The following is a 25,173-nucleotide window of genomic DNA, read 5'->3' on the forward strand; positions in this document are numbered from 1 at the left end:
GCTGTTCCTTACACTTTGGAAATAACTCGAGCAGCTCAACTCTCTTAATGATTATTTGTAGGGTGCCAATGGAATGAAAGGAGAGAAAGGAGACTCCGGACTGCCAGGCCCTCAGGGCCCCTCCGTAAGTCCGTGGTGGCTGAACTTCCATGGCTCCTGAGAAACTCCAAAACGGGCCTATTTTTCATCTAGCTCACTCTATGCCAGATGGCTTATCAACAGTGGAAAGACCATGAACTTCTTGGTTTGTCAAACTGTAGAATAAATATCTGTTGGCCTTGTATACAATAAGAGACAAAATGTTTCAGAGGTCTCAGTTTGAAGCAATTTTTCAGAGCACTGTCTAATTCTGGGGAAGAAAAATCAATGGTTTTCCCACGATACTTGTGGGTAGAGCTTTGTGAGTATAGAACAGACGTTCCTTTTTTTTTTTTTTTTTTTCCTCTCCAGAGCCCTGTTGTTGCTTAGTGAAATATTGGAGAATTTAATAGTGTTTGTGGCATTATAACATTTCTTGGTAATCAGTTGCTTCCTTTTTCTTTTAATGTACTTTTGATTTATTCTGGCTTTTGTGAAACAACTGTATTTTTCAAAGTATTTTTTTTTGTTCTCATAAAAGAATTTCTATGCCTAGAGAATCAAACACATCATTTCTTCCCAGTATCCTTCTTTCTCTGCAACTATTAATGGCCTTAGCAGAAACCCAGCAAAAGATTCAAGCCAAACCACCTTATCTAATGAAGTAACCAAACCCATGTTTGTTTTTTGGACATGCAGATCATAGGCCCCCCAGGTCCGCCAGGCCCCCATGGCCCTCCAGGCCCCATGGTAAGTCGTCCCTCTCTCCAGAAAGGGACCGTTTATTTATGAGCATGCTACCAGAGAAAACATGAGCACATTCCTCCAAACAGCCAGCTTGTGTTTTGTACTACTCTCTGTGGAATGGATGGAAAATACGAGGTGCTTTGAGATATACTGACTTTACAGTGTTGTCTTTCACTCCCCCAAACATGTCTGTTGGAAAGAGATAGAGTAGTTTTTGTGATAGGAAAGTTGGAGACAGACAGATTTGGCAAGCTTTACCCCAACCTTACAACCTCAGCATCAGCAAATCACTTTAAATACTGCTCTAGGCCATTAGCAGCAAAACAAAATTAATATTTGTAGCCATTAATGAATGTTTCTAACCATCTTTGAGGATTAAGATCCTTCAATGAACTATTCAATAAGAACATTTATAAAATAATATGATAAAAATTAAAGCTCACTTCCACAGATGACATATATTGTTGGGTCTTTTCCTTTGCACTTTTATCGTACTTTGATAATACAGTTTTTACTGCAGGTATCCCTTGGTGACCAGGGTAGACGATGACCATGTCCTCATAGAACTTAGGTCCAGTGAGGAAGGCAGCTATTAAACCATGTAATTCTCCAAATGTCTATCTAACAACCGTTGTGTAAGACTAGGACATGGAAGGCAGAGTGCTTCCAATGCTTTTGACTAGGGCAGGAGGGAGACAAACCAGCAGCCTCTAAGGTCACATTCATGTCGAAAGTGCCTCAATAAACCGTGTCTTCAATCCTACGGATTAAGTAAATGGTGGGTCTCACTTTCCTCCTACTGGGCTCTAAGAAAGGGCAGCATTAATTAGAAGGATCCGAGCCCCAGTGCAGAGCCCCAGAGCTAGTCATCTATTTCTTACTGCTTCTATTTCACCTACAAAACAATTACAATCAACCTTATTTTATTAACAGTTAAAACAGTTTATTAAGAATTAGGCAAATGGGCCCTGGCTGGTGTGGCTCAGTGGGTTGAGCACCGGACTGAGAACCGAAGGGTCGCCGGCTTGGTTCCCAGTCAGGGCACATGCCTGGGTTGCAGGCCAGGTCCCCAGTTGAGGGTGCTTGAGAGGCAACCTCACATTGATGTTTCTCTCCCTCTCTTTCTCCCTCCCCCTCCCTAAAAGTAAATAAATAAAATCTTTTTTAAAAAAAAGAATTAAGCAAATGGCATACTTTTGGGTTTTTTATACTGCCTCTACTTTAAGTTAGAAGATTAAATTTAAAAACACTATATTCTGTTCCTAGCATAAAATTAATTCATTTAAAACAATTTTAAATCATGACTGAAGTGAGATAAGAATACTCAATAAATATCAGACATTTCCTGAAAATGCTTATCCACAACTTATCTAAAGAGAAAATATTGTTCCAATATAGACATATATGACAAATTTCTATGTATTTGCTCATTAAAAAAATTATCCTACTGTCACATGATTTCACTGATGGGTATTTAAATAGTCCTCTCGTCAATATTTATTTAAGTTACTTGAAAAGTTTAAAGCAATTCACAGTCAATTTTATTTAATTTAGGTTGGCTAATTGGTCTCTATATTTAGATTTTCCACAAAATACAGGGGGAGAGCCTTGATCCATGAATCATGACTTCCTTCCATTGGTAAACATTTGCTACAAGAACCTGGAAGAACTCATCTTTGTAAAAATAAATATGCTCTAATAATAATGCTTACCACTACTCCATTAGAGTGCTTTCCTTAGTCTTAAATAAATGATGCAATAGGGTTCCAGACTTTACTATCATCTCCACATTCCCTTTCTACCTTAGCATCCTCAACACCTGGATCTAGAGCAGTTAGTAATGGAAAAGCTCCCCTTTTCACTGGTATTTAAAATCGGGGACTGTTCTCTGGCAAATTTCTGTCTTCTAAGACCTATCTGTACTCCATATAAATTCATGAAGTATCTCGCATTTTCCACCTAGATTTTTTTAAATGGGGATTTAAGAAAATGGAGTAGTGTGGATTTAGGTACAATACTTTTTTTTTCTTTCATACAACCCTTTCAGATTCCTCCCTCCCTCTCACAGATACTTAGCAGAAAGAATTGCTATTAATAAATTTCCTATGACAGAACAATCCAGAAACCAGAAGGAACTTCCACTAGGTATTAACATCCACCAGCCTGCCTCTAGTTACAGCTAAAACAAAAAGATTCTTGTTTTATATCTCTTTTGTTACTTTATATAAGCACTTCTGCTGGGACACAGTGAACCAGTTTTTAATTAAAAGCTGTGTTTTTCATTTTCAGGGACCCCATGGACTTCCTGGACCAAAGGTAATCTAACAAATCCCTTGATTATTTGATTTCTGTTTCCTTGTTAATCATGGAGAAGCATGACGGAAGCATGTCTGTCCTGTCTTATTTACTTGTCAAGAATGTTGATAATCTTTAAGCCTTTAAGTATCCAGATGTTTAACTCTCACAACACAGAATGACTTAGAACAAATTTAAGTGATATCACCTGGAGATGAATTATGCTTCATTTTGCCTTTTTTTTCTTGTCACCATGTGAGTTTCTTAAATCACTAATCATAATATACTCAAAATCAACCATTTAGAAGTAAATCTGATGAGATTCTCAGACTAGTCTGGATACTTTCTTATGATAGTATCTTTAGTTGTACATTTAGATGTTACTGATACTTCTTGTTTGTCATATAGTAGCAGCACTGCATCTAAATGCTTCGACTTTCCAGCATCCTTAATTCTGTACTCTCCTGGAGGTCACTGGTCTAGAACGGAGCAAGGGGTATCAGGTGTGCTATACTGAGGAGATTACAACTCGTGCTTTGAGACACGTACATCTACTCTGGATTAACAAGAGAGCAATGGAGAATGGCCCCTCCTTTTCAGCATTAGTGCAGCTTGTATTGTGAAGATGGGTGGGCTCCACCTGTTCTCTGCCTTCATGTGAACCAAGAGGACATCTTGGAGGATTAAAGTGAGCCCTGAAAGACAATCTCCTTCCTGGGAACATGTGTGATGATCTCTAATCTCAGCTTTGTCCCTGACAGGCTATGTCACTTTAGGCAGATTATTTACCCTGTCTGATCCTTCATTTACTCAACTAGGTAACTTATCACATAGGGTTATGATGATTTAATAGCAAAACATCTGGTGCAGTTGTTGATGAGCTCCCAATAAATGCCAGTTGTTTTGTTATCTTGTAATTTGATGCTTTTTTCTGAACAGAAAAATTTAGCCAGTCCACAAGGCTATTTGAGAGGAGACTAAAGTACTCTTGAAAGCTCCTCAGTAGTGAGTTGGTACATTTAAATGGTGAGGGGTGAGAGAATTCATAAATGAGGCGTTGGCACCAGGAATCAGAAAGTCATCCCACCCTGTCCTCTGGAGACTCCCTCTGGCTCACCCAGCGTTAGGGGTGGCAGAGATCCTGGTCTGACTCCCGGAATCTGAGTTTCCTAGAGGTCAGGCAGGTGACTCACCCAAGCATGGGAAGAGTTCATGTCTCTCTATTCTTTGTAGAATACTTTACCTCTGGTAAGACCAAGGAGTAACAGTGTCTCAGAATTCTAGATTATAGTTTGGGGTAAGAGCATTTTTCTGGGGGTCAGAAGAGAGAGCCCACTTATCGGCTTTGTGGTCCTAGTAGTTATCTAACCTCTCTGGGCCTCTTTTCCCACTCTGGGCTTCTCCTTGGAGGTGAAGGCACCCCTGAAGACCAGCCCAATCATAATTCAAGCTAAAGCCACAAAGACTGTGTTTTTTTAATTCCATGACTGATTCAGATATCCCATTACTATTAAACTAATAAATGCTCAAGAGTCTTTTGATATCTAAAATGCAATGATTTTTTTGTGTACATTTAAATTTAATTGTACTTAAATCATAGACTTCAGAAAGTTTTTATAAAGTTTCAAAGATCTCATAGACTACTTATTGCTAGTTCCTTGATTGTATAGATGATGAACTATAGGCCCAGGAAATTTAGGTTATTTACCCTAAATTACACTGCTAATTACATGACAGATCTGGGGATGGAATTTACGTCCAGCATTGAAATGTGGTCTTTTTGCCGCTGAATTAGATTGTTTATATATTCAACTTCTCAATTAATGACTGTTCCTATCAATGCATGATTCCTCACCAAAGAATTTCACAGCCTTCGAAGGCTTTCCTGCCTATCCATCATCTCAAGACCACTTGCTGAAAGACCACACACATACAAAAGCCATGTATCTCAAATTTAGACCAGTTAGCTGAAGTTGACTATTGAGCCTTGGCCTTAACCTCCCATTAACTCTAGCTCTGTGGCATTGCCAGGATCAAACCTTACCAACCACGGCACATTTGGATTTCCTGTAGTGGCAGCGCTGGGATCATCCTATCTTTAGATTCCCAAAATTTCACTAGGTTGTGCCCACATGTGTTCATTACTTTGTGACCCCTTTGGAAGTTCAAATATATAACATGGTTCTAAGGATGAGCTATTTCCCAGAATTTCCTGATCAGAAGAATCACCAGGAAAGATGATTAAAAATACGCATTTCCTTGTTACTAAAGTCTAGGTAGGGCCCTGGGCCCTTTTGTTTGACGAGCACCACACTGATTTCATTGATGGACAGATGGGGAAAATACCACCCTCTGGCCAGGTAGACACAATCTCTCTTGCCTCCCACCCCACCCAGAAAGACTCTGTAGGGCTCTGAGACTGAAATCATCTTTCCTTCAAGTCTTTCAACATTTTCTTCATGAATTTAATGTCTGGGCTTAAAAGCTGAAATATGAAGCAGTCAGAGCTCTATTTCTCACATGCTGCTGCCGATAGAAAATAGGTGTACTGTATTCTTAGATGTTTTTTTTCAAGAGAGTTGACAAAATTTATCACTTCCCCTGGCTTTCATACATTCACCCTAAGCTGAAGTCAAACCTTCTTTATTCTAACATTGGGCAGATGAAATTACTACATGTAAGTTCTGTGATCTTCTTATTCTCTTCTGGGATTGGCTATTTGCTGTCTCCTCTATTGATTAATCCATGTAGGGACCTGACTTGGCAATGTTACTGAATGAGGACTCACTTAATGGCATTACTTCAAACATCAGCTGCTATATTTTTAGCTCATTCCCCTGGGCAAAATGCTTAAAGGCTTAAAATGTCTGTATGTAACACTGTCCTGCATATTCCAGTTTTCCATTGCAGCAGAGTAGGTTTTTTATTGCTGAGTCTCCTTCAGCATCCTCCAGTCTTATTGTCTTTGAGTTGCTTGGTTATGTTACAAGGTAGCATAACACCAATTTCCTTGATATACAACTGAAAAATTCAGGAACTCGGTTATATGCATATATATTTTGATCATACAGAGCCCACTTTTTAGGCAGTTTGGTTTCCTGGAATATTATTTGTCAATTTCAGTTTGTTAACTTTTTAATGTTTTAAAAATTGATATTGAACTGATACAAGACAAACCTAGCCTGACTCAGCTGTTCCCTAAAACTGGAATCTGCAACCATTTCAGAGACTGGCTCTCTTCTCTCATAGTTGAAATGCCCGTGATAGCAACCAAAATTGGCATTTGCTTTTGCATTTAGGGTGAACCAGGGTTAAATGGTGTTAAAGGATTGAAGGGTGAACCAGGTCAAAAGGGTGACAGAGGACCCCTTGGTCTTCCAGTAAGTAAAGAAAATTTTCCATTTCAGTGCAAATCTCAGACTTTCCTCTCTACCTTAAGTAACAACTCTGGCTTACTCGGCGACTATCTTACAGTTGAGATTTCTATAATTGGAGAACACATTGGGTTAGTGCAGAGCTCAGCCCAGTTCTGTCTTCTGATGTCTGCTCACTGTCAGAGGAAGACCCCATAACACACGACGCCGTGAGTGTTCTGTCCTTCAGTTCCATACGTGCCAGCGTTCCTCTCCAAAAGCTGACGATTCTTCTCTCATCATTCTCCTCTTTAAAAATGTATTGTGCTGATAATTTCATAATCTCTCCCAAACATTTTTATAATTTAGTGGAGTTTTAAATTATTCTTCAATTTTTTTCTCCTTCAATACCCAAACCGTAGTCCTTTGTTGGTGGCAGGTATGCAGCTGGCCCTTGTTGATGGCATGAGGCCAGTGCGGTGGCTGCTTACGCTAATCAATCACATTGTGGTCTAAATGTTGTATGTTGTTTGTTTTGGAAATGCTCTCTTATGAGACTATTGTGGCACTAGTGAATAGGACGGAAGAAGTGCCAGTCTTCTTTCCACAACTACAAAGAGAATTTTTTTAAAAAATGGTAATCAAATATGAGGTTTCAGTTTCAAGCTTTTACTATGTCTATTCTGTGAATGTTGATAAAAGTCAATAAAGAGCATTATAGATTACCTGATTAAAATATGACATAAAATTGGTAACAGGGAGTAGTTTATACACATTTGACACATAAAAAAAATTGATGCTGCTTGTTTTATTAGGGCATTGTATCTTAAGTACTAAAGCGTTCTACTCGATAACCAGTTTCTTACCTAAACCATGTAGTAGATGCTCAATATATATTCACTAATGGAATGAGTGATATAAGCCTTGTGTTAGAGCATAGGTTAAATCATACCAATTAGATCAATGGACATTAGGCATCAAACCTCTATAACACATGTAAGTCATTAAATCGCATTCCAGGTAAATATATTATCAGTGCAAAAATTTTACCATCTCCATATTGATTTTTAAATGTTATAATAATAGTGACTCTAAAAATAAAAAGTACCAAAATGCAAGAGAAAATTTGGATTTCTATTTCATTTAAACCCTTAATCCAACTTGTTAAAAGTTTGCCCTAATTTCAAATTTAGGGCTAGTGATAATTTTTTTACTACATTTAGCAGAAAGCTCTACATGTGCTATCATTAAACAAACAACAACACACTTAAAATGTTTTAATCATTGTTACCTAAAGATGTCTTTTGCATTTATAGTCTGACTCCGAATTATAAAGAAGGAATTATAAAATAAAATCTAAAATTATTCAAAATATATATGGTACAGCATCATTGGTAGAGCTTACAGCTGGAATAAATTTTTTCTTTCATTTTGTATTATTAATTACATCTGAAGCCCAAAATGGGAAAATAGTTCTGCAACCTTGCCGAGAGAATTTATAGGGCGAGTGCACGGTCTTTCCTAAATACTCCTTGATCTAATCAATACTTTTAAATAACTATAAGTAAATATTTGAGTTTTGAGGTACAAAAGCCATATCAAAGAAGTAATTGTGCTTATTCTTGAAACGAGCACTGAAAATATTATCTTTAATCATACACTGTGCATAACCTAGAGTGCAGGGTGAAGAAAAGCATGCGTTATCTGAGAACATTGGTTTTTAGAGCATTTCCCCTTCAGACTTTGATGCAATGATTATTTGAAGTGATTTGAAGAACAATTTTGTTTAGGATAGTTTTTTTTTGTTTGGATTCATGAAATATTTCTGGCTTTTTCCTGTTCCTAGAAGTCCCTCTAGTGGTGACTTAAGTGAACACATTTAAGAACAAACCAGAAAACATTGACTATTGTTCACATGAAACCCATAGTCATTTGGCAGGTTCAAGTTCTGCATTTGTTATTCATAAATCCACTTTTAACAAGTAAAACTAGAGCTCTTTTCTTCTTCTCTAAAATGCTAACCTTGATTGATTATTATAATGAGCCCTTTTCTTAGGAGATTGGCCATGATTTTTTCTTCAGAACTTAAAGAAAAATAGTGTGAACAGTACAGTCTTTAGAAAATGAATTTCATACGGATATTAGCAGCCTGTGACTACTTCTGGTACCTACTTTAAAGTCCACTCTGTGAATCTCATTAACTTGATTTCTAAATAAGAATTTGTCCAATGGAAATGTCATTAAAATGCCGTTGTCTGTGGGGGTGTTTATTGTCCTGTGTTTTGTTGTTTTTTTTTAACTAACAATTTGTAGCAATGTGATATTCATCCCAGAACCCTGTGACTGGGTATTATGTTGTTTGAAGTTTTACACTTGTTCTTTGGTACCTCATACTAATCTCTGTTCTTGTCATTCGTGTTACACCCACCAACCCTGCTACCAACCAAATCACACAGGGAGCATCTGGCTTAGACGGAAAGCCAGGAGCCCGGGTGAGTCCGTGCCTTGTCTTGCTCCAGCGCGTTTATGGCTATGAATTCTGTGCTTCAGGACAGATTCGCTCATGTGCTCTCATTAAAAGATGAGGGTGCCTAGGACTGGGGTGAAACGAGAAGGTGGACAAAGACAGTGGCAGAAAAGGAAAAGGTGAACAGGGCATGGGCTGCGGCTCTGTGTGCCGCACAGTCTTGCCTACAGAACACGTTTCTGAAGCGGGGCTTAGGTTCCGATGACTTGCTAGGTGAGAAGACTGGCCAGGCCAATTGGCATCATCGTCTTAGACCCTGACAGATTTTCTCATAACCAATGGACATTTCCTGTAATTCCATGAGAGAGGCCCTCTGAAGGGATTAAAATAATGTGAATTTATTTTAACTCGCTTTTCCTTTTATGTTTATGTTTATATTAGAAATGTAACTTCTTCACTGGAACTAACTTTCAAATCTTTGTTCATCAAAACGACTTGTCTGTCTTCTGTCATTTTGTCTCTTTGGCTCTAAACAGCTCCATCTCTTTAATTTCAGCGACAGACACTCAGTATTTACAAGTCTTCTGAAGATGAACTTTGAGTTCAGGCAGTAAACGATCAGTTTAAGATGATGAGAATTCACCTACATTAGAGTGACTATAAAACCCTGAAATATTTCATATCACAAGTCTCTGACAGAACAAACAAGAACAGAAGGGAAATAAAGAACACTATAAAAACATGTGCTGAATAGTTTCATTGGCAAATTCTATAATAAATTCTTTGCAAATCTAAGCATAGTCTTCCAGAAAATGAGCAAATGTATTGAAGTCCTTGCTACAGTTTTAAGAATCAAAAAGAAATTTCAGCTCTTCGATTCTAAAAACCTTCTTCAGGCAGTCATTGTTTTTCCGGGACCTCAGTGTCCCTGTATTCATTCGGTGTTATCTCATCTGCTGCAGAAATCCTAGTCCTAAAGCAAGAGGCCAGAAGGCAATTATGCCGTTAAATCATCAGCTGCCTGGTTTATGCCTTGTAAGCCTAGTGACTTTAGCCACCACAACAGAACCTGCGAGAATAATTCCTTCCCTCTAAGCCCCCTGCTGCTCCCAACAGAGCCGAAGCAAGTTTGGTTTGAACACTGTTCTCATTTATTTAATTTTCCACTTGTGTAACTGTTCAAGCCTCTTAAACAGCTGAATGCAAGGCTTCAGAGCACCCGTGGCCAAAGAAAGTGGGGGTGATGGCGGGTGGAGAGTGAATGTGAACAAGAGGTGATATGAAGGAAAAACAATACATTTTTTTAAAGATTATGGGGGCAAAGTGAAAGGTTCCATTTAGTCAGGGAGGAAATATATAATTAAATATGATATACAGCTTTTTGTGTGTGCCCTTCACTGAAATATGCAGTTATATAATTCATCCCTTTTGCATGAGTTTCTTGAAAACTACTGGCCTGAAAGAATCAAGTGTAAAGCACTTTGCAAGATGAGTTGTCTTACGGACACTGTCAGGCATCATTCACCCAGGAAAGGCCCGAGATGAATTGCAACTGCCTTTCTGATAGCCCTTGGGATATGTCTCATATTATCGTATTTTTATCTTTCTTTTAGGGTACAGATGGCCCTATGGGACCCCATGGCCCTGCAGGTCCCAAAGGAGAAAGAGTAAGTTGCTCCTGAGGTTACTAAGCTATGATCTAAAGAAAATAGAGTGTTGCCTTTTCATTTTACTTGAACTGAACTGCTCGTTTCCCAGAAGAAATGAAGGGCCGTCTAATATTAAATGAACATAGATATCATCTTAAGTTCTATTCTGAGTTGTCACACTGAGAAAACAACCGAGTATTAAGGTGGACTCTGGCTGCCTTAATAGAATACAATGCATACATTTACATAGCTAAATAAATAGCTCAGACCATTCCTTCTGAACCCATAAGGAAGATATTTTTATTTGGCCTTAATCCAGTAAATAGAAGTCAAGGGGGCTAAAATTTCCAGGTCTACATATTCTGGTTGATAATCTTTTATATAAAGCTACTGTATTCATTGATAGTAAGTCATAACTTTTTTTAAAGAAAATGATAAAACCTAAGTATTCTCCTCCACACAGTTACACATGCCCCTGTTTACAGTAAGAAAGAAAGGAAAGGAAAGGAAAGGAAAGGAAAGGAAAGGAAAGGAAGAAAGGAAGGAAGGAAGGAAGGAAGGAAGGAAGGAAGGAAGGAAGGAAGGAAGGAAGAAAGAAAGAGAGAGAGAGAGAAAGAAAGAAAGAAAAAGAAAGAAAGAAAAAGAAAGAAAGAAAGAGAGAGAGAGAGAGAGAGAAAGAAAAAGAAAGAAAGAAAGAAAGAAAAACTTGTCTTTCTTTAACCATAAGGAAATAATTTCAGTGCATTATAAAACTAAAACCTTTCACTAACCTCTCTATTGTTAGGCTATGTTTCCAGATCCTTGGGAGAAAAAAAAATAAAAAAGAGCAGAAGATAAATATCTGACACAAAAAAATGTGCTGCTGCATCAGCAGCTGGTCATCTGTCTGGAACTTCTCTCCCTCTTTCTCTTCTCCCAGTTTTTCTTTTCCTACCTTTGGAAGATGTGGAAGTGTTTGTGTGTCTGAGTGGAATTGTGTCATCAGTTTCCCCACCATCCTGGATAGATATAAAGAAAGTATCATAACAGTGAGGGCTTCAAAATGTTGTAATAATTCATTGTGCAAGTTTGTGGTCTTTCAAAGCTAGATGGAGTTTTATCAATCTGTGATAATTTGCTTTAAAATAAAGGACCCACCTGGTGATTTCTTTGGCGTACACCCCAATTCCATGTTTTATAAATTGAATTTACTCATTCAAGTAAATATTTATCACATGTTATGAAGTACAAAACACATTGTACTTGTAGTGTGAAAGAGAAACGCTCTCCTCCCTTTTATGTAAAGCCTTTTTTTGCTCCAGTGAATTGAATACCATTATAATTAATTCCTCATCCTATAATCTCTTACTAACATACTATATATATATTTATTCAGTACTGTAAGGAAGCAGCTGTTTGCCCTGATCTAGAAGAGTTTACAACCTAATTGCAGAGGAAAAAAATATCTGCAAAAAATAACCAGATGAGGAGGCCAAAGCGAATACAAATAGGTACAGGCAGTGCATACAGTAATGAGGAAGGCTGGCTTTGTCCAAGAATGCTTCTAGAAAGAGGTGAGTCTTACAGGAATAAATAATCTGATCTTTATTTGGTCTTATTTCTAAGATCAAGCCAATGACTTATGAAGATCATCATATTTAAAAATATTTAAAAATGAAAAGTCTCCATTGCTGAACCATTCAAGCATTGTATCAAGAAATTCAGTACATGTACTAAAAATGGAGCAGCAAATCTCAAGTAATCTTTTGGCAGAATGCCCTGGGGCTCAAGAGGGTTTACCATTTGGTAAATCAGCTGCTACTTCCGATAGCTCCAGAGTGTCACAAGAGTATCAGGTCTCGGCCCTGGGGCAGAATTAACCACGAGAGCATATGAAATCTCTAAGAATTTTTGATGGCATAGTTTAAGTCAAATGGTGTGCAGTGTAAAGTGTTACACTTGTATTTACTCAGCATGTTAACTATCTTAACTGGCTCATATATCAGTGCTCTCTAAGTGCCCCTCACCCAAAGTGCTGAACTGGAGTGTGATTCTCAATGTTAATTGATTGAGGCGCCATCTGGACTCTCTTGAAAAGTTTCCAATTTTGAAGCGGGAGGAATCAGGAAAGAGGGCCATTCTAGAATAATTCCTTAGTGTAGACATGCAAATTAAAGAGCGTGAATAAAATGAGACCAGCTTAAAGGAAACCAGGCATTTGACAGGCAATTTTATTCAGAAATGGTCAAATACATGACTGACACCACTAGTGTTCAGCTCAAGCGCCTGATGGTTCCTGCCTCCAGTTGATTCCTCATCTGGCTTTGTAACTGCTTAGGAACTCTGTAAAGGATGTTAAATTTGAGAGGTTCAAAAAGGGTTTGGGAATTATTTAATCCACCAAAAGAAGTTGCACATTCCAATCCCCGTGTCAATATTTCACTCCTGAAAGGATGCTTTGCGCTCTAAGTGACAGAACTCCAACTCAAAATGCCTTAAACAAGAAAGGCACTTATTTTTCCATATGACAAAATGTTCAAAGGAGGGACTGTCAGCTTTGCTTCTGTGCCCTTTCCACATGCTGCCTTAGTCTTCTGACCGCTGGCAGGTTGGCGGCGGTGGTTCCAGTGCCCCCTCCTGGTAGGCAGAGCAGAGCGCACACAGACACCCTGCCCCGCGCCCTGCAACCCGCTCCTGCCCCGAGGATCCTCCCCTGCAGCCCTTCCCTGTCGCTCCCCAGCTGACTTCCCCCACACCTCGCGTGCGTTCTTGCAGCAGCCACTGCTGAGAGAAATGGAATGGCATATATTAGCTTAAAGTAATTATTTGGGGTGAGCAATTCTATAAGAGAAGTTCCATAGACAAATGTTTTAGTAACAGCTTAATTCAAATAAGCCATGGTATATTCATTTTTAAAACAAAGCCAATGGGCTCAATCAAAGGAGGGAATAGGTACATAAAAATAATCTGTGGAGATTTTTCAAATTAAATCTAATCTGTTGAGTTTTTTAAAACTAGATCTACTCCAGGTTATATGAGCCCTCCTTTAAAACCCCCACCTCCCACTACACACACACACACATACACACACACGCGCGCGCCAACCACTGCTACCATTTTAAAAACCATAAATAACACTGCCAAATCAAATTAATTAAATTTATTTTGAATTAAGTGATCTTTGAGTTGCCAAGCCCTTTTTAATTAAAAATAAGACCTCTAATTGTATAATAATAATGGTAGCTACTATTTATGGGACATATTATTTGGCAACAATAAATTTCATATTTTATAATCACATTTGTCTTCAGGGAAATTCTTATTTTATAGCCATTGAAATTCAGGCACAGGAAAGTTACCTAAGGCCATGCAGACAGTTAGTGGCAGAACTGGAATTCAAATTTAAATCTGTTGTTTTCAAAGACCACTTTCCTGAATGCAATTGCTGCTCTTTCAGTAATAAACATAAAGCAATAATGAGTAAAAGTTCAAAAGCATTTATCATATTTATTTTCAGTAACTCCCTAGTTTTTACATGCTTCCAGGTGACAGTGCTAATTAGAGCCACTGATCCCTAAATTTAAATTAAAGAAGAATGTTAACAGGGACTTGAAATTTGCTCCAAAGGGAATCTGGAGTGTAGAGAAATACAACAAAATACTTGGATCTGCATTCACAGTTTTCAGCTGAACTTGGCATTTTACCCATGGAAAAAAATGTGATAACCTTTAAACTTCTTCAGGGGTGTGATAAAAGAAGGTAACATTTTCTGTTTGGCCACTCATGTAAACAGCATTGTAGCTTCTGAAGTTTTCATGCTAAATGCCAACAAACACATTAATTTTGCAGATGGTGGCAGAGGAGAACTCTACGTGAAATGCAGAACATCTCTTTCTCTGTCATCACAATTGTATTTCATATTCATGGGACCACCTCCAATTCCACTTATTCTGTATAAGCTTTCAAGATTGTCATTTAAGCCAAGGCATGCTATTCTATTTAAATAGGCACGTGGAGAGAGCGAGGAAGGTTATCAGGCATTTAGTAGAAGACATAAAAGTTTTTAAACCCTCTTTTTCAGAAAAGAAGCAAAGCAGGTACATGATTATATTAATATGACTTGATTTATGACTTAATTAACAGATATTTACTGATGTTCCAGGCACTATAGTAGGCCATGGGGGTGCAGCAGGGAACCAGCCAGAGTCCCTGGCACCCGAGGGTGAATATTCCAGTGAGGAGCTTGGGGGAGAATACACAGGTCATACCCTGCATGGGTCCCCCAGAGTGTCTCTCTCCGGCGAGTGCCTTGTGAGCTCTGTAAGTCCTGGGTGGTCAGGGAAGGCTTGCTGAGCAAGAGACGTTCGACAGAAAGAAAAAAAAAAAGACATTTTATTCTCACAGTTTTAAAAAAGTAGTAACTGAAAATAATTAATAACAAATAAATGTTTCACACTAGTGCCAAAATAACCGAAGTACAGCATCCTAGATATGCTGGTCCTTTTGCACAACCAGCTCCTCTTTCAAAGGTAATTTAGTAAAGTAGTCTAATGTAGGTGACTTTCACTATATCCTTGGCAGCGACTCTGCAAGAGCCTGAATCTTTGAAATTTTAATAGAGTGATGCTTCAAATAGAGGCTCTATACACAGGCCTTTAGGGCACAGGTGTGAATACTGGTGTGTGGGTATGATTTGAACTTTCTGCCTTTCATTTTAGGGTGAAAAAGGAACTGTGGGAGAGCCAGGACCCAGAGGACCCTATGGGCTGCCTGTGAGTTCTCTGTCTTTGTGCACCTCTCTGCTCACCGCACAGGTTGCCTGTCACTAGCACGGTTAACCCTTCCCTCACGGGGCCAACTAATCCCATTACAGGGGCAAGGAGCAATCCACTCATTTTGTGCAAGCCTGAGGGCATCGTGTTCCCCAGAGATAGGTCATACTTGTGTTATATTCTCCCACTCATGGGTAGACGTACGCCATAACACTTCGCAGGATTGAGAGGATCAGAGCTTGTCCGTGAGATGAACAGTTCTAACCTAAAGGTGGGAGTCCCACTGTCTGATAACACCGTCCCTATACCATCTGACTGGTCACCCCTAATTGGCACTTCTTTAGAAGGTCATTGTGCCAAAGGTGGTTGTAGAAGTTTTATTTAAAACAACTTCCTGCAGACTTGATCTGTTCTCATAGGTTACTCACTGAAAACTACTCTTCCTAATAAAAGTTATTTCTCAAATTGATGTTCATGATAGTTTTGATGTCTCTGATCCCTTTAAGCCACTGTGATGGCAATGGATCTCCGGAACATAGAGTGTGGATAGTGTTCTGTCTTTTAAAAAGTCAGTTACACAGACTTCAAACTGAGGCCTCAGGTCTGCTTCAGAACATTGTCTTTGGGGTGCTCATAAGCGATCCCATGGGTTAGGGAAGGGCTACAATAGAAGCATACGGTGTAGTAAGGTTTATGCCATGCACCTTCCACATACTGTGTACTTCCAGTTTTTATGAATTGACAAAAGAAACCATAATTACTTCACTGCTACAAGAGAGGCTGATTTTAAAATAGATTTCAAGGGAAGGCTGGTTTTGAAATAGATTTCAACTGACAAAATTAAAGCAACCTCTCAGTAACTTTGGGTGGATATGTTGTGTGACATAATAGGGTCACTGCCCTGGTCATCTGCACTCTGCGCACGCCTTTATTGTCCTTGCACAGTAGTCTTGTGACTCCTTTTACATTTGGGGATCATTGGTTTGCAAAACTTGCTAAAAAACAGTGTTTAAGTTGTGATGATCACACCCTCAATATTTGTAGACAAGGTGCATATCTAGCCAAATTCAAACTGTATTTAACAATAAAGTTTCCACATTTTTTACTCATTTACAAGCTAACTACTAAGTTATCAAATTAAAGCAGCATTGATTTGCATACTTTATTAGTGCTGGTGTGCTTTTAAATCAACTAAACTGTTTTTCCTTTCATCTTACTCCTGGACTGATAACTTAGACACCAAGCATTCAACTTCAGCAAAATAACAAATTATTTAACCTGATACATAAGAAAAACTTTTCATGACTCGTAACAACAACATTAACAGTCACATCACTTAATTTAGTGAAAGAAATGTATTTACTAATCAACAGAGAATCTTTTTCACCTTTCTGAAGTAGTTCTAATACTAATGTTGCATGTCCAGGCAGCCTTAAATAAAACAATAACCTATTCCTGAAACCTAGGAACACTAATGTAGCTACTGTGGTTCTTTGGCAGGGGAAAGATGGAGAGCCTGGTCTTGATGTAAGTAATACGTGCAATGAACATCTTCCTATTATAATAGATGCTGATGGTCTCCATCATCAATAACAGCAAGAATACTTCTTATTGTTTCTGTGCACCTAGTTATGCATTCAACATCTATTGCTGTGCAAATAGACAGCAACACAAAATACACCACAAGCGTTTGCATAAAATAAACATAAAAGAAAAAAATAATCATCTGGTATAAAATTAATAACTTCCACTTTAAAATACTTTTCCAAATTAGGGACACTCTCAACATTTATGTTGAGCCACTCATTTAAAAATATACATAAAATTGAAGTATCTTTCACACACCACCCTTAGGTAATGGTGTATTATATCTATTCTCAGCTCTAAGGCAATATTTTTTTTCCTTTACCATAAAGTCCCTATATATCTTATAATTTTATAAATATAGAGAATCTCAAAAGTAAATGCCTCTTGACATGAGAACTGCTTGTCCTGTACTGTGTGAATAATAACAATAGCAAAAATAATAGTAGCTACTGTTTTTCGAGCACCTGATATGTGCAGACATAATTCTAGTACTTTTTACCATCGCATTCAATACTCACACCAACAGTTGTACAGTAAATATCATCAACCCTATTTGATGGACAAGGCACTAAAATGCTGAGGTAAGTGATTCGCACAAGGCCACAGAGAGCAGTGAACTTGCCAGGATTCAAATTAGGATCCTGATATTCTCTCCACTAGACATTTCCTTGGAAGAACCCTGTAGTATATGGATAATTGACATGTTAGTAAACTATCATTTCTAAGTGCTACTTTACCTAAGTTTTGAGATTTTGGGGCTTGCCATTTTTCTTTATATCTGCATTGAGAAACGTGAAATTTCAAATTTATTTTTTTGAATTCAGTGTTGCCACAATTGCATCAGTAGATCTCCTTGGTTTGCTTTTTATCCTATAGGGCTTCCCTGGTCCACGAGGCGAGAAGGGTGATCTAGGAGAAAAGGGAGAAAAGGTGACTTCTCCATACCAGCACGCACCTGCTTGATTTCTCTCATGCTGTCTGCTTTGCTGTTCAGCCTGTGTGATTCTTTCCTGCATTAAACCTCTCTCCATCCTGTGCTCCAAAAACATGCTGATGCTTGATCGAAGGCATCAGGTCTTCACAGCGGAATGAGGAAGGCTATACCTCTAGACATAAGAGCACTGGCCAGTATAGGAGAAATCTATTATAATCCCCAGATAGCCAGGCTACAGTTTTTCAACTACTTGACACCAGTGTGTTGAAAGATGTAATGTTCAAGGACTCTTGAAAATGAAAAAAAAAAAAAAAAGCATTTGTTACACCTTAACGTAAACTGAAATAGCACAAATCTGTAGTGGTTTTCTGGCAGAGCTAACCTAAAGCGGTAAACCCTGCACCTCAATTCACAGTGTTCCAGTGAGGAGACAGAAGGTTTGTTCTGTAACTGGGGTTTTTTTAGTTGGAAAAATAGAAGCAGTGTGACTGATAAACCCCAGTGAGACCATTAGGCAGGGACTAGGACTTGCTGCTGTTAGAGGCTATAGATATTTTTAATAAAGATGCTTGTGTATTTTATGAGGTCATGTTTAGGTACCATCATGTCCCAGGACCATAAGCTCCAGGGTACGTAGAAGCCAAAATCAAACAAAATGGTTTCACGTCTGAAAGTAAAAGTTGGCTTGTGAGCTTTCAGAATCACTCTTTTCTTTCTTCTCCCCTTTGCTTACATCTTTGAAGAATAATTTTTTACACTGGACACAGCAAAAGAAGCAAACAAAAACTGAACACCTCAATAGAAGAGTGAAAATCAAAGTGGCTGAAATTGTAGTTTCACAGTTCAAATTTAAACCAGTTATATTTCTCAGATTAATTCATGCCCAGACCTACTTAACAACACACTGTTTTCTTCAACAGTGAATTTTCAAAACTTCATTGTTAAAGAAATTATCATTAACAGTGAAGTTCATAGCTGTTGAAAACCAAGGCTGAATGGGAGTTGTCAAAGAAGGAACGGTCTGAAGACCACTGTGTGCACCATAGCCGTAAGCATTGCGTACCTTCCTGCTGGTGAGGGCGTTCATCTGAGCGGCTGTGTAACAGCACCACCGCCACCATCGTCAACATCACTGTATTTACTGAGTACCTAGTGTTTTCCCCAAATGCTTTACATAGGATAAGTCTTTTAATCCTCATAACAATCCCCTGAGATTGGTGCTATTTTGTGCACATTTCACAGACAAGGAAAGTGAGGCAAAAACAATTCTTTTATTCTGAATAATAAATTCTCACTCTAAAATATAAATGTTTTCAGGTAAGTTGTGTACTTTAGCTCCAGGTAATTGTGCTTTAAAGATTACAGATTTTATATTTACCTCATGGGTTGTATGAGTCTAAAACCTTACTCACTCAAAAGTGTGTTACTATGATGAGGGTACTCATTTTAATGCTCTTTTAAACAAAGAGGAAATTACTGGTCTTATAACTTAGCAAAACATTGAGCTACAAATTTAACCCTCACAGTAATGTTAATCACCCATGCAAAATATTTCCACATTTCAGATTCCATGTGTAGAAGTTTTATATTTAGGAAAATTTTATTCTGAATATGAACACTTTATGTATGTATATCATTCTTTGACATGGGAGATAAATAATAGCAGGAGCCCTTCTGCGCTCATACCCACAAGGACATATGGTTTTGTGTTACAGAGGGAATCCCTAAGTGTTACAACACTATGTTGATTAGTAATAACACTGATCTATTATTCATTGTATAATACTGTCTGTTTTCCATAAAGCTTAAAGTTTACCATAATATTATCCCCATAGCCTGTTCAGTCAACATTCATATGACAATACTTTTCTGTTGAATTATTAATATGCATTGACTTACCAAACAATGAAGTGAATTCTAAATTAATAACACCTAACACACCCAGTTCGGTCACACCTACGTGAAGAAGAGTCCACTGTCCTCTGAGAGGAAAGGGCTCATACGAACAAGTTTGAATCCATTTTATATCATGGCCCTGAACTTACTTGCTGAGGAAGGATGTGTATTCATCTCGCAGGAGTGAGCGGTTTACTCCTGAGTGCTCCTCCCACCTTCCTTCCTATCACACCTGCCGTGTTTCACCCTGGCTTCTCAGGTCTTTGTCTTTAATCATGATCAACAAAACCACACCGAATTTCTCTTTCCCCAGTATGAAAGAAACCCAAGTGTTTTTGATTCTGAGCCTTCTGATGCAATCTTTTTGGCACACAGGAGATAAATGAGGAGCTTTTGCTCACGCAGTCAGAATGAATACATTAATTTGAATGCATATCTTATATATTTCTGTTATGTGTATGTCTTTTCACTTTGAATATTCACATTGTTTTGCTTCTGAGATTATTCAGTTTTATCATAACTGCCATCCTGATTGCAAAATGAATATGCTAATTTAAATATGTATTGTATTTTGTATTCTGCGCTCACCAACTTCTTGTCTATAAATATGCAGATATTTATGTTAATGTGAAACAGCTGAGGTGCATTCCTTCCTTCTCCTCCTTTTGCCTCCTTTCCTAAATTCCTCCATCCCTCTGATCCATGCAGATTTCCACAACCTTTACCTTGATTCCTAATACTAATTTCCATGGCTACATTCCCACTATGTAATTATCCCGCCTACCTCATTTTTAGTATTAGCTCAACTGAGTCCAAACTGCTTTTCCTCTCCTGAACAGAATTTTTTCTTTTTGGCATTTGCAAGTAAGCTGGAAACCCATTTACCATTGTGAACATCTGGCATGAGATCAATAAGAGTGAATTAAAGAAGATCCCTGGGTTTATAAATAAGCCCGTCTCTCCAATTGGTATTGCTGAGAAGTATTAGCACTTTTAAAACTTATTTACCTGACTTAATAAGGAAAATATTTGCTCTTTAGTTTCCCACAAAAGAATGTTAAAAGAAATAAAAGCATATTTAAATACATTGAATTTTTTTTAATGAGAGCTATAAGAAATGGTGGCTATATTTCAAAAAGGTAGAAACTGTTCATGTTCTTTTCCTCTGGCTCAATGTAGCTTTCATCCATTACAGGATTAGATTTTTTTTTTAAAAAAGTTGACAGGTATTGAAAACTGAGCAAAGTATCCATTATTCCTCTGAACTTCACCTGCCACTGGCTGGCTTCAGTACAGTTGGTACCTGTCACACCTCGCCCTCCCTACATCCATGGCAGAAACACCTCATTCAGCGGGACGAATGCCCTGGGTTTTCTATCAGCACTGATACTCCTTTCTGATGGGTTGGCCTTTAGGTCTCCTTCCATCATCTCACTGAGAACCATAAATAAAATGCCACATATTGTTGGCCAGTATCCATTGTCACTCTGCTATTTTTATAATATCATGCCTTACCTAAACCAGTGGTAAATGCCCTTCCAGATTTTATTAGCTAAATCATGTTTTGAATCACCATTATCCCCCCTCCCCCCGCCATAAAACCTGTCTTTTATTTAAACCCTTGTATCCACAGGGGGAAAAGGGAAAGAAAGGCAAAAAGGGGCCTAAAGGGGAGAAAGGAGAACAGGGTGCTCCTGGATTAGATGCACCTTGCCCGTTGGTATGTCTGACTCATGAAACTCTGTCTCCAGATGTGATGTGTGAAGAGATAAGCTGGGGGAAGAGCAAGCTGGAGGGACCTGTAACAGCAGGGGTTCCAACTGGGGTCATTTATCACAGATTTCAAAGTATCAGAAGTATCCATCCAGGTTATTCTGGTACATTCCCTACCTTGTCTCTGGCCACCAGCTCTGCCTGGTTTCTTAACACTCAAGCACTGATCCAACGTGAATGTAGGATCTGAAGAGGAACCATCATGATTCTGTACTTCTCAAAATAGGGCACGGTTCCCCAACAAGCCCTCATTGTTTGTGAAGCTTTGTCCAACTTCACTATGTTACTTTCACTTCAGAGTTGCTCCTCTCCCAGCCTTTTCTTATTGTTTATTTCTTTAGCAGAATTTGTGTGTAAATTATTTCTTGTTAGTAACGTTATGAGTTAATCTTTACAAACAGGGATTCCGTGGCATTAAGGGGGAAAAAGGGGAGCCAGGCCAGCCTGGCCTGGATGGGCTGGATGCCCCTTGCCAATTGGTACAGTATTTCTCTTTCCTACCTCCCTGCATGCAGTTCCTTTGCTTATTACATATCCGTCTCTATCAGTGTAAAGTGGTGCTTCTGGACCAAGCTTTACATGATAAGCACACTACATGCATGTGCATGAATAGCTCCTTCGGCATCTCTGCAGATTGAAGAGAGCAAGCATGCATTTCGATCAGTGACTGCAAATTAATCTCCTAACATCGTTCTCACAACAGGCATGACCACCACGCCTGCCTGCTGGGGGGATATTAATTTATTCAATAAATACTTAAAGATTACATTAAAGGACATGAAAATCTTCTATGTAAATGGACAGCTAGACGATAACTTTGGGTGCTACCCCCTAAATAGGACTTTTTTTCTCTTTCTCTAAAGGAAGTAAAGGCATTTTTGCCTGTTCCACTAAATTTCTGTCAGATTGTAAATGAGGCCGAGCCTCCAGAGTTAAGCTTCTGCAGTCAAGTTAGCCATTTCAGGGGATGCTGCTAAAAGACCGTAGGGAAGTAAACCAAGCTTCTTTGAGCTTCTAAAGATGACAATAGTCTACAGCCCAAACCCTCTTCTTTGTCACATAACCTTTTTGATTTAATGGTCTCTCCTTTTGAAACTCACTTTCCTAAAAATAGACAGAACTCCCTTATTTCCATTGGCATGAACTCAAAATCCTCCTTATACTAAAATCTAAAATTCTATTGGGTGATCCTTCTCCTTGTACCAATCTGGCATTACCGAATTTTTCCCAAATATCTTATAAAGTTATTTCAAAGTGGTTTGTTTTTACATTTTTAAAAAAGTATATATTCTGAAGTATAACAGAAAACATTCTATGTTGTGTTGATGGTTATATTTGCATGTTCTTATATTATTTTTTAGTGCTAAGCATGATTCTGTAAAGATAACTTTATGTTTCTCGAGTCTTTTAAGAGATTGTATTTATAGAAAAAAATTTATTCCGTTCATAATTAAACTTAGGAAATATCAATATGAAGTGCCCAGACTTTTATTTTATTTGCTTGGTAATGATAATAAATAATATTTTACAATCATTTTGTTGGAAGAAAATACAAGCATGCCTCATCATATACCAACTCTCCTTGCTTTATTTGTATCATTTGTATCTGAAGAGTTTTTATACTTTAATAAAAATAAATGTTGCAACGTTTAGAAATCCCTTATTTATTCAGAGCTTGTTAACTGGCTTCTGAAGAATTTTAATAGAAAAATTGAATGCTATAGATAACAATTCACTGTAAAGTTATAGATAGGCTGCCTATATTTTAATTCAATTGATTAAATATATTCTGCTGTATCTGCTTTCAATATAGAAAAGTGAAAAATAACATGTGAAGAGCTATGAACTTCAGATAGAAATGGTTCATCATTGATTATTCGCCATTATCATGCATTCAACCATAGACCATAGTGACCAAGAAGTGAAGTTATTTCAGTTTATTTAATAAAAATAATTGTGAAATGTGTTTTAATAAAATTAAGAGAAATAGTACAGATTTATTATCTAAAGATAGAACTGAGTAGGCCACCATGCTTTGCAAATTACTTTTTCAAAATTAGGCTTATTTTTTCTATACCTTGTGGGTTTTCAAAATATGTACTCTCTCTAGAAAAACATTTGAACTTTCTTCATTTTTACTAATGTTGGGTTCTCTGTTGGGAGTTGTTGTAATTAGAAAAAGATTCTTAAGACTAAAGCTACCTACTGAGTAGAAATCCATTTTTTAAGGTCTGAGCATGTGAATGATGAAGTATGATCACTTGTGTGGGGCCTGAGAAATTCTTATTCTTCTCTTTCAAACAGGGGCCAGATGGATTACCCATGCCTGGCTGTTGGCAAAAGGTAGGCTTTATGGCATTATTTCTGAAAGAAGTTCTCTCCCTTCCTCTTCACCTGGCCTAGCCTTTTCCATTTATAGCAGAGCTTTTGAATTTGACATTCCTAAAAGTTTCTTGGATATTAAAAAGCAAAAGATTCCATCTCCAGAATACCTTTTGATAATTATGTTTACTACTGATTTCTTCCTAAACTGAGGAGTAAGAACAGTCCTTAGTAAACATCGTAATTTGCAACCTTCCCTATCTAATCTTTTCTTTGGATGGAAAGGGGCAGGCAGTGCATGTTCATAATGGTTTGCTTGTCTTTCAATAAACTCTGTGTCCTCCAACTGTTTAAAACTATTCTTAATTGTGATTTTTGTCTATTTATACTCAACTACATAGGCAAAACATGCAAATACATGGTAGAACCCTGTTAATATTGGTCACAAAGCTGAGAAAGCAGAAAATGTCAGCATGATCTTTTTTCTTCAATAATATCTTGATTTATTAGTTTATTCTAGCCTCTTCATACGGCTACCTATGGCCACTGTGTAGGGAAGGGAACTTTACCTTAACAGAGAAGCTTCTATTTATTTCATCCTCACGATAACTCCAAAAGGGGGTTATCCTCTGGGATTCTGATGAGGAAGCTGAAATTCAGAGAGATTAAAGAACATCCAAGGCACAGAGCAAATAAGTAACAGAAGCTGAAGTAGACGATGGAAAGCGATGGCAGACTCCGATGCAGGGAAGACCTGGTCTGTGCTGTGCTGAGGGGACACCAAACTTTTACACAGCGCCAGCGTGGGCCTGTGAAGGGCTGGGCATATGTGCTACTGAAGGAGAAAGCAATTCCACTGATGTAAGAATGAGCTAGGGGGAAGTGTACGTGCCCCTTTGATCATTTTGAAATTTATTCTCTAAAACCTTGTGGCTTATATAGTAATTTTTTACAGACATGTTTCATTGGCAAAATTATACAAAACTATGTAAGACTGCAGAAAGAAAAAGGGTAACTCGACTCTCCTGGTTTCATCTTAGCTCATCAACTATGTTGGCGAGATCCTGTGTAACTTACTCTCTTGCTTAACTACTCTCACCCAACTTGATCAGGGAAAGAAACACCTTCCTTCTTTCTCAGCAGCGTCATTTATTTAGTAGCTTCCCAAACTCCATTTTCAGCCTGTCAGATAATTATCTCAATCACAGCTGGGGTCAAGTGGTTCTCAGGAAGATGGGACTATCATCAGATTCTTCTTCACCTGAGAAACCCCTGTTCTCAGAATTTTTAATACCATCCTGAGCTGGAATTACCACTTACT

At 38.1% G+C, this 25,173-nt stretch overlaps 1 protein-coding gene across 1 annotated transcript in view; it reads left to right on the forward strand.

The window, feature by feature from the left end:
- COL25A1 (collagen type XXV alpha 1 chain) overlaps window positions 1-23,933 on the forward strand; it is a 481,906-nt gene extending 457,973 nt beyond the window's left edge. Inside the window, exons 28-38 of the mRNA XM_054591568.1 lie at window positions 62-124; window positions 778-828; window positions 3,115-3,141; window positions 6,420-6,500; window positions 8,930-8,965; window positions 10,554-10,607; window positions 15,287-15,340; window positions 16,841-16,867; window positions 17,804-17,857; window positions 21,391-21,477; window positions 23,835-23,933. Of these exons, the coding sequence (XP_054447543.1) occupies window positions 62-124; window positions 778-828; window positions 3,115-3,141; window positions 6,420-6,500; window positions 8,930-8,965; window positions 10,554-10,607; window positions 15,287-15,340; window positions 16,841-16,867; window positions 17,804-17,857; window positions 21,391-21,477; window positions 23,835-23,933 (633 nt within the window). The remainder of the gene's footprint in view (window positions 1-61; window positions 125-777; window positions 829-3,114; window positions 3,142-6,419; window positions 6,501-8,929; window positions 8,966-10,553; window positions 10,608-15,286; window positions 15,341-16,840; window positions 16,868-17,803; window positions 17,858-21,390; window positions 21,478-23,834) is intronic.
- Window positions 23,934-25,173: the final 1,240 nt, after the last annotated feature.

Source organism: Pteronotus mesoamericanus, unplaced genomic scaffold (genome assembly GCF_021234165.1).
Source record: "Pteronotus mesoamericanus isolate MK-2021 breed Mesoamerican mustached bat unplaced genomic scaffold, CSHL_Meso_final scaffold_232, whole genome shotgun sequence".
Lineage (NCBI taxonomy): Eukaryota > Metazoa > Chordata > Mammalia > Chiroptera > Mormoopidae > Pteronotus > Pteronotus mesoamericanus.